The sequence below is a fragment of the Stegostoma tigrinum genome, chromosome 27 (assembly GCF_030684315.1).
Source record: "Stegostoma tigrinum isolate sSteTig4 chromosome 27, sSteTig4.hap1, whole genome shotgun sequence".
Lineage (NCBI taxonomy): Eukaryota > Metazoa > Chordata > Chondrichthyes > Orectolobiformes > Stegostomatidae > Stegostoma > Stegostoma tigrinum.
In genome coordinates, this window is record NC_081380.1 from 34,964,327 (window position 1) to 34,977,752 (window position 13,426).

General features: G+C 42.4%; 1 protein-coding gene across 9 annotated transcripts in view; it reads right to left on the reverse strand.

Moving 5' to 3' along the window:
* Positions 1–13,426, reverse strand: part of LOC125464526 (rap1 GTPase-activating protein 2) — a 325,971-nt gene that overhangs the window by 44,394 nt on the left and 268,151 nt on the right. For all 9 annotated transcript variants that reach the window (XM_048557001.2, XM_059655287.1, XM_059655286.1 and 6 more), the window contains 5 exons: positions 11,466–11,510; positions 8,993–9,025; positions 7,838–8,050; positions 1,772–1,875; positions 549–627 (listed from right to left, as the gene is read on the reverse strand). In XM_048557001.2, the coding sequence (XP_048412958.1) occupies positions 549–627; positions 1,772–1,875; positions 7,838–8,050; positions 8,993–9,025; positions 11,466–11,510 (474 nt within the window). The remainder of the gene's footprint in view (positions 1–548; positions 628–1,771; positions 1,876–7,837; positions 8,051–8,992; positions 9,026–11,465; positions 11,511–13,426) is intronic.

Sequence of the window (13,426 nt, forward strand, 5' to 3'; positions counted from 1 at the left end):
TTCCTCTGTAGCTTTCAATTAAGTTGCACTTCTGAAGCATGACACAACCTCTGTGATTGATGCATACCCAAAAAGACCACAGAAAAATAATGTTAGCTACTGAAGTTAATTCCAATTAATTGACAGCTCAAAAATAAAGCTCCTTAAAAGGGATGGGTTACAAAGGAAGATTACAGAAGCTTAAGCTATTTATTCAGGCAATGCAGAAGCTTAAGCCAAGCTATTTATTCAGGAAACATTGAGGCTAAGGGAATCACATGTAAAATATATTAAAGAGAACTCTCTTGTAGTATCATTCACAGATGATGTAATTTGCAATAAATTGCCTACCCTGAGCCCTTGTATCATGGTCAGTATTGAAAGGCCTGCTTGCTCTTTGAGATGAGGTTGGTTAATGTGTCAACTTTGTTTTACCCAACCCTTGGAAATAATTATAAACCGATAATAGATATCAATGGAGCAATTTATTAGCCTGACAAATGTATCAGTGGCTATAAATAAACATTGGAGTAAAGAAGAGAATGATTTAGTGCAATGACTCAGCTTACCTTTGCTATCAGTGGAATACTGGGAAGTCGTGATACTCCATCAAGTGGGAGCTGCTCATGAATTGTTTTCGATTTGGATCTGTAGAGAAACAAAAGTCTGAATGAAAGTTGTACATGGTTAAAATTGAAACATGCAACTTCTTCAGTGTCAACAGACAGGATAGCCCATTAGGGGTTGAATTGTTTAATACCAAATAACCTGTGACTGTCAGACCCCAATTTTCCAACTGATACAGATATCAAATATGCATAGGCTTTGGGATGGTTACAGATGGACTGCAAACCTGTTGCATAAAATTTGTGAGATGCTCAGACCCTGTCAGGATCATGGATTTGTCATCACTCAGAAATCTGTCAGTTTCTGCCACTTCTTCAACTTTTTAAAACTAAATCCTGGCATTCAGATGGACAATCGGCCAACACAGCTCAAGAACAGAAGCTCACAGGGTGTCACATCTCATATCATCGCTTGCTTCAGTAATAACACATGACTGCTTGCTACAACAAAGGTTAATGTTAATCTGGGTTAAAGAAACCATTCTGCAATAGTTTCTTACATCAAATTACAAACATGTAAATGCACGGTCCTTAAATGGAAAAGCCACAAAAATGCAGCTGCGCATTAATATCTAACTTAGAGAAAGGATTGCACTTATGTAGTGCTTTTCACAACTACAGCATCTCCCAAAGTGCATTAGAGCTAATGAAGCGCTTCTGAGAAATGTTCACTGTTATAGTGTCAGACACACGGCAACCAATTTGCACACAGCAAGCTCCCACAAACAGCAGTCTGACCTTTTGCTGGTGATGTTTATTCAGCGATATTAATCTAAACACCAGGTACAATTGCCCTGTCTCCTTTGAAATAATCAGATGCCCATGTCAGATGGCTAACAAAGCCTCTGTTTAATATCTCTTCCAAAAGACTTTCCGTTCAGTAATGCAGCACAACCTCAGCACTGCACAGGAGCATCTGCACTGAGTTCTCCTGGAATGGACCTTGAACTCACAACCTCCTGGCTTAGTGGCATAACTGCTCCTAAGCATGTCGAGCCTTGGCTCACTTGCAACCAGCTGACATGCTTAGTAGCATTACCTCATGTACGTGCGGAATAAAACAGTAGATCTGTTGGCTTATTCATTGGAGATCTGTTAGTGAATTAAAGGAAATGACATGGTCTTTTTGCACTTGTGTATCATACAGCAGAGCTTGTTTCTATTACCTGAGTATGATCCTCAAATACTCTTGCCCATCAGTGTCTTCATATTTGACTGAAATCACCAGACTTCCAATAACACTGCATGAAGTATAAAAATTCAAATGCTCCTAAAAGAATGAAAAGTGTTATTCATATCTTGCTAAAGAGTTTGTTCCTGTCTGAATTAAAGAGATCACCTCCCCAGATACGTATTACATTAAAGGATGTGCTTTTCATTCTTTCTAACCTCAAGATAAATATCTTTTGACTGACAACCAAAGATGGTTTGTGGTGGAAAAGCAGGGTTTTCCCAACAATCTGTTGGCTACTTGAGGTCACACAATTATATAGCAGGCCTGTGCAGCTGTCTTCGTGCACGCCTGCACACGTTTAATTGAGCTGATTTAATTTTTGTTTATCTACGTGGTGTGCAAAGATTTTCATCTCACATACGTCGCAAGGTTTTTATTTTTGGCACGTTATTGCGCAGGCATGATTTGGGGATCTCCCCTGGCATTGCTCATCGATGAGAAGGAATGGCTTCCAACACTGGCTTGGAGTACAGGAGTCATGCGATTGAGTGTACACTTGCGCAAATGCTTGAATGTAGCTGTTCACTTGGCTGCTTTGATCTGGAATGCACTGTCCAAAAGGGCGTTGGAAGCAGATTCCATAATACTTTCAAAATGCAGTTGGTATTTAACAGACCAATATCCATATGTTGAGTGAGGTAGCAAAAGACTTAGAGATTTAGAAGGATGTTGTTGTACAGCTATAGCTTTAGCATAAGCATCAGTTTCCACATTTCCCTGCTGGAGCCTTTCCCTGTCTAGAAGCAATTCCCCACTGGGGCAGAACTACTTTTTTGGGGCCCACACCTCAGGAAGGACATACTGGCCCTGGAGCGTGTCCAGCGGCGATTCACACGGATGATCCCTGGAATGGTAGGTTTAATGTATGATGAACGGGTGAGGATCCTGGGATTGTATTCATTAGGGTTTAGAAGGTTGAGGGGAGATCTAATACAAACTTACAAGATAATGTATGGCTTAGAAGGGGTGGACACTGGGAAGTTGTTTCCGTTAGGCGGGGAGACTAGGGCCCGTGGGCACAGCCTTAAAATTAGAGGGGGTAAATTTAAAATGGAAATGAGACAACATTTCTTCAGCCAGAGAGTGGCAGGCTTGTGGAATTCATTGCCATGGAGTGCAGTGGAGGCCGGGAAGTTAAATGCCTTCAAGGCAGAGATTGACAAATTCTTGATCTCACAAGGAATCAAGGGCTACGGGGAGAGTGCAGGGAGGTGGAGTTGAAATGCCCATCAGCCATGATTTAAATGGCAGAGTGGACTTGATGGGCTGAATGGCCTTACTTTCACTCCTATGTCTTATGGTCTTACTTTACTAGTCCTCACTTAACATCTCACCAGAAAGATGACAATTCCAACACTAATATTGCCTTAGTGCCTTCACTGGAGTTCCAGGCTAGCTTCTTCTTTGCTCAACTCTCTGATGTGAGACATAAATCCATAGCCTTCTTAACTAGGGAACCGGGGTGCTACCAATGAAGCCACAGCACAGAAGGAATAATCCATGGAGTTTCATCATAAATTACTTTTTGCCTGAGGACAACAACCTGATCTCATTACTCATTTCTTTTCCATTTATTGATTAATAGGATGTGGCACGACCAGGATTTATTGGCCATGGAAGTTTTTATTAATCATTCGTAGGCCGTAGGCGTTGCTGGGTGGGCCCAGCATTTATTGCCTGTCCCTAATTGCCCTTGAGAAGGTGGTGGTGAGCTGCCTTCTTGAAGTATTGCAGTCCATGTGTAGTGTTTGGACCCACAATGCTATCAGGGAGGGAATTCCAGGATGTTGACTTAGTAATAATGTAGGAACTGTGATATATTTCCAAGCCAGACTGGGCAGTGGCTTGGAGGGGAAATTGAAGGTGGTGATGTTTCCATCTATCTGCTGCTTTTCTCCATGTAGATGAAAGTGGTCAAGTTGGTGTCTAAGGACCTTTGGGGAATTTCTGCAGTGCATCTTGTAGACAGCACATACTGCTGCTGATGAGTGTGGTGGTGCAGGAAATGGATGCTTGTAGATGTGGTGCTAATCAAGTTGGCTGCTTTGTTCTGAATGGTGTCAAGCTCCTTAAGTGTTGTTGGAGCTGTGCCCATCCAGGCAAATGGAGAGTATTCCATCACACTCCTGAATTGTGCTTTGTAAATGGTGTACAAGCTTGGAGGGTCAGGAGGTGAGTTACTCGCCACAGTATTCCTGACTTCTGACCTGCTCTTTGTAGCCACTGTATTGATGTGGTGAGTCCAGTTGAGTTTCTAGTCAGTGCTAACCACCCCCAGAAAATTGATAGTAGGGGATTCAGTAATGGCAACACCATTGGATGTGAAAGGGTACTGGTTAGATAGTCTCTTATTGGATATGGTCATTGCCTGGCATTTGTGTGGGGCAAACGTTACTTGCCATTTGTCAGCCCAAGCCTGGATATTATCTAGATTGTAATGCACTTGGATGTGGATTGCTTCAGTATCTGAGGAGGCATGAATGGTGCTGAATACTGTACAGTCATCGGCGAACATCCCAGTTCTGACCTTATGATGGAGGGAAGGTCATTGATGAAGATGGTTGAACTGAGGACACTGCCCTGAGAAGCGGTGTTCTGCCTTCCTGAACCATTGCAATACATGTGGTGTAATTATTATTTGTCCAGTTGGATTCTAATGTTGACAAAAACTTGTATAGCTTTAAGATTGATTCATATTTCTGTTGTGCTTTTGTTAAGAAAGGAAGGATTTAACTTCATTGTTAAGATCTGTAAGTAGTGAGGGGTGTCTGGAAATGTGCTTGGATACATTTAAACAAATCTTTTAAGGACCCTTGAAGTGACTAGTTCAGTGCTTTTGAAAGTTAAGGATGGAAGAGAGGAAAAGATTACGCTGTTGTCCTATGGCACAGGGCGAAGATGCAGAAACAGATTCCTTTGGAAAGGAAGAACCATACATAGTCGCAATGAGTGTGCAGGTTTCTTTCAATAAGAGCAGGCCATTCAGGGAGAAAGAGCCAAGAGTGCAGCAGTGCAGATTCATGGTCTCCATAAGAGTAAGGACAAGAAACAAAGAAACATTTGGTATCAGTGATGAACGTCCAGAAATGTAAGGCTGTCGATGAGGTGCTCAAGGAATCGAGGTTAAGAACTAAGTCAGAGCAGCAGGAAAGTTGATGTTTCGGGTGAGGGCCCTTCTTCATTTCTGAAGAAGGGTCCCAACCCAAAACGTCAGCTTTCCTGCTCCTCTGATGCTGCCTGGTCTGCTGTGTTCATCCAGCTCCATACTGTGTTATCTCTGACTCCAGCATCTGCAGTTCTGGCTATCTCTTAAGAAATAAATCAGCTGTGTTAGCAATTTGTTCAAGTGTCTCATGAAGAGACATGAACAAAAGAAGATGTCATCGAGTGGATGTGGAGGTTTTCCAAGAAAAAAAACAATCCCTGCCCACTGAACAAGGAACTTTAAATTAGAAACTAGGTGATCTTTCACAGTGATAATGGGAACTGCAGATGCTGGAGAATCCAAGATAATGAAATGTGAGGCTGGATGAACACAGCAGGCCCAGCATCTCAGGAGCACAAAAGCTGACGTTTCGGGCCTAGGCCCTTCATCAGAGAGGGGGATGGGGTGGGGGTTCTGGAATAAATAGGGAGAGAGGGGGAGGTGGACCGAAGATGGAGAAAAGAAGATAGGTGGAGAGGAGAGTATAGGTGGGGAGGTAGGGAGGGGATAGGTCAGTCCAGGGAAGACAGACAGGTCAAGGAGGTGGGATGAGGTTAGTAGGTAGGAGATGGAGGTGCGGCTTGGGGTGGGAGGAAGGGATGGGTGAGAGGAAGAACAGGTTCGGGAGGCAGAGACAGGTTGGACTGGTTTTGGGATGCAGTGGGTGGAGGGGAAGAGCTGGGCTGGTTGTGTGGTGCACTGGGGGGAGGGGACAAACTGGGCTGGTTTAGGGATGCGGTGGGGGAAGGGGAGATTTTGAAGCTGGTGAAGTCCACATTGACACCATTGGGCTGCAGGGTTCTTTCACTGTGGTATTTGAGTTTCTCTGAGGTTGTTGTTGTGGGTAAATGAGTTAAACATTTATTGCCAATATTTGTATTATGTCTGGTTTCTTTTTCATCATGCTAATTTTCCCCTTCACATGCTTATTCAATTGCCTGTTGAAAGCACTTTTGAGATTGAATGGAGCAGGATGGCCAGGATGGAGCAGGAGCAGAACAGGGATGATTGTTTTAATGGGGATTGATGTGGGTGGTGACCGGCTAAGAGTCTGGTCAGACCACATGTAGAAGCCTCCCGCATTGATCTTCTCAAGTCCTTTATAGAAAAACTGTAATGTTCATCACTTTACCTTATTTCTTACATTTCTAACTTATACTGTAAATAACTGTAAGGTAATGTAACCTCCACTTTATTTCTCTATTTTATAGCTAAAATTTGTACTTAGGCACTTTGTACCTGAGATGGTGCTGTGTGGGGAAACTTTGTAAACTTTTCTGCTTATTTGATTACAACCAACAATAAACCTAATTCTGATTTCTACTTCTTCCATCCTGCAGGCAGCACATTCCAGAGCATTAAACAAAGAAACCTGAGCCTCATCAGGTCAAAGAGAGAACAAAAGGTTAAATGTACCCTATCAAATGTTTATGGGGAAAGGGAACTTTCAAAGTGCTATCATAGACATGGCCTGCTGTACACCGCATGAATTTAAGAAATTTTTTTACATTGCTTGGCTAGTATCCTTCAAATCATGGATGGACTCTGAACAAATATTTTGAGTGACAAGATCTGCGCTCAGGAATTTTTACAAGAAAAGGCTATAATTATGCATAGTTAGCTTAGGTACAATGCCAAAAATATAGTTCAGGAAAGGAATGGCGTGTAAAGAGATAATTAATTGTGTAGTTCTGGCGTAAACTATGCTGAGCTTGTGCTAAATGTTGTGCGGCATTTCGAGTAGCTCTACCTGTCTGAAATATGGTTGCTGTTGATGCAATGTGCTAAATGTTAACAATGCTCCATCCCTCATGTTGATGAAGTGAAAGCAATCATTTTGAATCAAACAAGATACAGCAATGTCATTTATATACATTCGATTTCAATTAACTGTTGCCAAGTAATTTCTTTAATACACACTCCACATAATGGAACTTCGCTTTCTGCTCCTAATATCGGGTAAGACAGCAGCAGAGTAGGATGCTCCAGCTCCAAAGTTTCTCTGTTCCGCCCATTCTTTTTCTCTTTTTCCACCTCTCTCCTCCCTTCCCCCACCCCGGTCCCAGCCTGCAACTTCTAGCCTCCGAAGGGGGACATGAGCGACCAGAGGCCTGGTACGGAGGGTACAGCAGTGGCCCAGTGCAGAGCGAGACACAGCCAATAGTCAGACCACATGGGCCCCTCCTGCTCAGGTCTGCTGTGGTGGGACCTTGGAGACAGACTCTGATGTTTGTTGCTTTAACTCTGCTTCTTGTTTTTTTCTGACTTATGGTCATACTGTGTATAGCTATAACGTAACACTTACTTCTCCATTTCTCTATTCAGTAACTAAGGAGTGTACTTAAGTACACTCGTACCTAAGGTGGAGCTGTAGGTGGCAACTTATACACTTCTCATTGTACTTGTTTGAGTACATGTGACAATAAAGCTAGTTGAACTCAATTCAATTCTTATGCATATCTATATGACTTTGGAAAAGGAGTAGGCCATTTGTTCTTTCAAGCCTAATATATGCATCATATACATTTCCTAATCCTGTGCTAGTTCCTGTCCAGCTGCTCATTCATTCCTCCTGCACCACAGAAATGACGCTTCACTGCAGATGGGATCATCTTACAAGACTTGCAAAGCAAAACTTGATAGCAATATTAACATCTAAGGCAATTGCCCTCAAAATGATTCCAAGAACTTTAACAAAACATGATTGGTACTGCTTGTTTTTTTTGATGGATAATTTCATTTTGTACAGCAGGCAAGCTGCATTACAATCCAATCACTTCCTGTTTCACTGACCTTATTGAGGAAATGCTTCCTGTAGGCTCTGGCGGTACTGTTGCATTCCAGCTTGTACCCAAAGGTGCTGGGACTCAGGTTCTCCACGGCGTCCTCTTCACAAAAACTACTCTCGGATGACGTTGGGGTAGTGACATTCTCCATTCCCTCAATCCAGTAGCCTCCAAACTGGGGGAGGATAATGGACTGATATGGTCCTTCTTTCTCGATGACCTGGAATAACATAGTGTTCATTCCATTCATTAATCCTCAGGCATCCTATCCAGAAGCTAGGTGTCCACAGATGGTTTAGCATTTTAATTCTCCTCTGAAGAGTTTCACTGAAGGATGTTTCAGGGACACATATGTTGGCTACCACTGCCTGGCCATTAACCTGATGAGGTGGACCCTTTATTCATTGTAGAAACCCACTGATTTTCTGAAAATAGGCAAGTGGCGTTTGATCTACACCACTATTTGGCCAACCAGGTGCAACCAGAATGGAATTTCTTTTGTATAGGGATGCCACCTTGACAGAAAAGTACACCTCAAGCTTCCCATTGCAAAGGGCAAATTTTCTAGACTGGCTGCAAAAGGCTGGGAGGAGGCAAGTGACCCTGTCCAGAAAGGAAACATTTCTGTGTCCACTGGGGGAAAATCATTGGGGCTTTGGTGAATTTTGATCATTTAAGTGTTTCTCATTCTGGTCTCATAATATGCGCCCTGCAACACCCAATGAGGGATATTTGGCAGGAAAATGAATTACAGTTGACCACTTTATGGCAAATACCAAAAATTGTGATTTGCTCAAAACCCAAAGACGGCAATCTTAATTGTGAAGAAAGAAATCAGTGGCGTAAGAGGCATTTGAAACTTTTGAGTGAGCTTAGGTCATAGGAACAGCAGTAGACATTTGGCCCATTGGATCTGCTGCACCATTCAATGAAGTCATATCTCGTCTGGTCAACCTCAACTCCACTTTCCTGTCTTATTCCCATAAACCTTAATTCCTTACTGACTAAGGGAGGGAATGAAATGGTAAAATCAATCAATGCCAAGATCGAGATATTATGAAATATCTATGAATTAGATAGTTGTAAATATTTCACGAGTTCCCTCATTTTCTAACAGCAAGCCTCTCTGAATATATTCTTAGATAGTTTAAGATAAACTTACCTCATCGATACTAGGATAGGGGATGTAATCATCCTGGTAAAAACAAGAACACATATGAAATTGTGTAAGTTGAAGGCACAATTATCTATTTAAATACAGTATGTGGTAAAATCTCCAACACGGACGGTATCCTTTTCCAATCAACCTGCAGAAAGGCTGTCAGCATTCATTGTTGGCTGGATATTTAAAACCTCTTGAGGCTTAATTCTGTGCAAGTCCCGCAACTAGCCCACGCATTAAAGCAAGAAGCTAGAGGTTATGAACATAACATAAACCTGGTAAGGAATTGAGACGAAGCGAAAAAGTGGGAGGACAGCTGTGTGGTAGCAGAAACACCAACTTTGGCCACCTTGACCAACTGGTCTGTCCCTGCATTCCAGACTCAGTAGAATGGATGTCCCATTTTGTATAAAACAACAGGTCACAACTGATTAATGTTAAATGGGTGACAAAATCTGCTGTTCTTCTGAACACCAGGCAACTGCTCCCTAATTACAGCTACAAACCAAATTCCAAGTTGGAGCATGTTGGAGCAAAAGGTGGCATTTAGCACCTCAAGCCTGTTCTGCCATTGATGGAAATTACGGACGTAACTCTACGTTCCTGCCTTTGCCACATATTCGTTAGGATTTGTGATTCTCCAAAATATGTTAATCCCGTATTTAAAGTTGCTAATTTGAGTAATTGCAGAATTGCCATTTGCAAGAAGGGAATTCCAAACTTTGTGTCGAGAATTATTTCCTAATACCACTCCTTGAAGAGGTTTGGCACTAATTTTTTAGACTATTCCTCCAGGCAATGCACAATAATAACTTCAATCCGAAATGGCCCAGCAAGCCACTGAGTTCAAGGGCAATTAGGGACAGGCAAGAAATGTTGCCCTCGTCAGTGATGCCTCTATGCCATGAAATAATCTTTTAAAAAAAAATTCCCTTTCTTATCTTGAACATTTCAATCAAATCACCTCTTAATCTTTTACATTCCCAGGAATACATCCTCAGTTTGAGTATTCTCTGATTGTAATTTAAACCCTTGAAGGTCAGGTATCATTCTGGTAAACAGAAACTGCAATTCCTCCAAGGCCAATATATCATTCTTAAAATGTGGTGCACCAGAACCTCACGGTATGCGCTCCCCAGTTGCTGCCCCACACAACCCAAACTGCATTAGTGGGAAACAGAAGCCCCTGGTATTGACCGCCCCCCACAGAACTGATTGGCTGGACTTTCCTCCATCACTCGGCAGGAAGTCCCACATCGCTGAGCTATCAGTGAAACTGATTAACACTAGGGAAGGCAGCGAAATCTGCTGTGGAGTTTGGACTGAGTTACGACTCTTATGTCCCACTGTAACAGACAGACCGCCCCATTTCCCCATCTCTCCTGTTCTTGAGGACACCCTTCCATCTCCCCTTTGCACCCCCCCTGTACCCCCTGGTCATCTCCACCACTGTTCTCATACAGTGGTCATGACAATTTTCAGGCCTTAAAATTGGATCACAGTGGGAAAAGCATTTGGAAAACACATCCTTTCCTGTTTGATGTTATTTTCTTTTGACAACAAGTTGGGTGGTGGAGGTGGATGGCAACAGTCTAGCGGTATTATCACTGGATTGTTAATTCTGACAACCAGGGAACGTTCTGGGGACTCAGGTTCAAATTCCCTCCACAGCAGACAGTTGAATTTGAATCTTTATTGAAATTGAATTCAATAACAAAAGAATCCATTGCTGATTGCCAGGAAAAGCCCACCTGGTTCACCATTGCCGTTTAGGGAAGGAAATTGCCATCCTTACTTGGTCTAAGCTACATGTAACTCCAGATGCAATGTGGTTGACTTGAACTGGCCTCTGGGCAATTGGGGATGGGTAATAAATGTTAGCCCAGCTAGAGGCACCCTCTTCCATGAATAAATAAAAAATAAATTGTTCTAATTGCTGTGATTTATTTGGGCTTCAATATTTTTTCAAACAATGTATTGCCTATTAGGGCCGCACAGTGGCTCAGTGGTTAGCACTACTGCCTCACAGAACCAGGGACTTGGGCTCGATTCCAGCCTCAGGCAACTGTCTGTGTGGAGTTTGCACAATCTCCCTGCATTTGTGTGGGTTTCCTCGGGTGCTCTGGCTTCCTCCCACAGTCCAAAAACGTGCAGCTTAGGTGGATTGGCCATGGGAAATTGCCCATAGTCACCAGGATTCGTGGGTTAGACATGGGAATTGTCGGGGAATTGGTCTGGGTGGGATGCTCTTCAGAGTGGCTTGCTGGCCAAATGGCCTGTTTCCACACTGTAGGGATTCTCTTAGAGTCTATAGGTGTGAGACTGAAGAACACAGCAAGTCTGACAGCATCAGAGGAGCAAGAAAGTCAATATTTCAGCTAGGGTTTCCTGTGGGGTACAGTGCCTAATAAAGGATTCCTGGAGTCAGATTAGTATCACCATATTTAATTAAGAGCTACAGTAAGTAACAAACCTTCTGCCTGTTGCTCTTGTCCTTCTGCTCATCAAATTTTATAGTCTGTTGGAATCAAAAGAAAGTTGAGGCTTGTTTGTAAGCAATAAAATGAGTTTACGGGTCACCAACAATGCATATTCTATCTTGTATCTCAAAACCATGAGAATTATCATAGGGAACAAACACAGTTTTCTAGATAGCAGTGTGGGTGCCCATTTCATAAATAATTCAGCAGAGGCAAATATTCCCTCATTTTCAGAGCATCACAGATCAGAAAGTGATGGAGTTTGGGAAAACCAGCGGCAACGTATAATGTGAGGCTGGTGTTGGTATCTTCACAACAATCAGTTCCCTGTTTCGTTGATGAGGTAGAAGAAGATGTCTGGGAAAGATAACTAGAGATAATAAAATGTGAGGCTGGATGAACACAGCAGGCCAAGCAGCATCTCAGGAGAACAAAAGCTGACGTTTCGGGCCTAGACCCTGAGAATGACGTGAAAAGGAAGGTGAAATTCCCAGGCCAAATCCAAGTGGTGCTCTACCAATGTTCCTCCTGGTTCCAGGAGCACTCATTTACTCTGTCACTGTGCTCACGTTCTGTTGACTCTTCACTCATTCACAGTGCCCGCTGGCACTACCCTCCCCTCAGATACTGTGCTGAAACAGCTGCAGGTGCAAGGAGGATGTGAATTAAATCAGATGCAATGCCCATTCAGGTATGTGAAAAATGTAAGTTAACTAACTGTACTTCAAATAGGCTTCTCCTGCATTATTGTGACAAACTGTGCTTAAAAGTATGACCTTAGGAAATTAGAGAAAAATCATAATGTTGGGGAGGTGGGAAATTTTTCCATAATCTGTCCAGTTTCTGTTCTGGGGAATGTGTTGACCCTCGTGAGGCCATATTTAATACCCATCCCTGGTTGCCCCAGAATGGTAGTTAATGGACCTTCTCTTTGAATCATTGCAATCTTGAAAGTTTGTGGAAGTGTACTGATAATAGTGTTAAGAAGAGAATTTCTCAAAATTAGCCCAATGATAATGAAGGAATGGCAATAAACGATTGAAGCAGGTTGGTACATGATATCAAGGGAACACTGGCCCTGATGGTATTCATTTGACACTTGCAACCCTGTTCAAATTCACAGGAACACAAGGTCCTATTGAATTAGTTATAATTTGAGTTTGGAAGCGCTGCTTAAGCTTATAGACCTGTTTTGTGGCACCTATAATCGTGAAAAACTTAGGTGATGAACTTATTATCGTAGTCAACATATTTGCCACATTAAGATGTGTTGATTTAACTGCGATTGATCCTAACTCCATCACATCCACTATAGTGAATGCTGGCAATATTTGGTCTTACATATTTCATGCATCGAAACCCAAGACAACACATTTCTCCCGGCATGAATTAAACATTTGCAGCTTCTCAACACCCAACAATACTCCAATTATAACATGTTCCTGGCCCCAGCTATTTTGGAGATTACTAAACGAAATGCCCCATTAATTAACAAATCCAAGCATATAGCATGATCCAGTTAGGTGATAGGTCATGGTGTTAAAGCAAAGATGGTTAATGGTCTGACACATTGCTGAGAGTTGTGTGTACAGTGCAGAATGGAGCCAAATCTCTTGGATAAAACCTGACCTTTTAACACTCAAGACTCTTAACAGTTGAACAATGCTCTACAAGACAGGATTGCCACAGTTAGTCACAATTTCTTAGAAAGCATTGATTTTGTTTAACAACTTATGTTAGATGATTAATTATAGTACAATGAGATGCTGCACTCAAGTCCTGGCACACGACCAATGTCACTCTTATCTACTGCTTTTCAACAGAAAGAGAAAGCTTGATCTCCTCCAGGGGTTTCATATTGGATTTCAGTCTTTGTTTTCACACAGCCAAGTGACAAAGTCAGGCTTTGTTCCCTTTCGACCTTACCTCACCCCTTCAGTCTTGAGTTACGTTT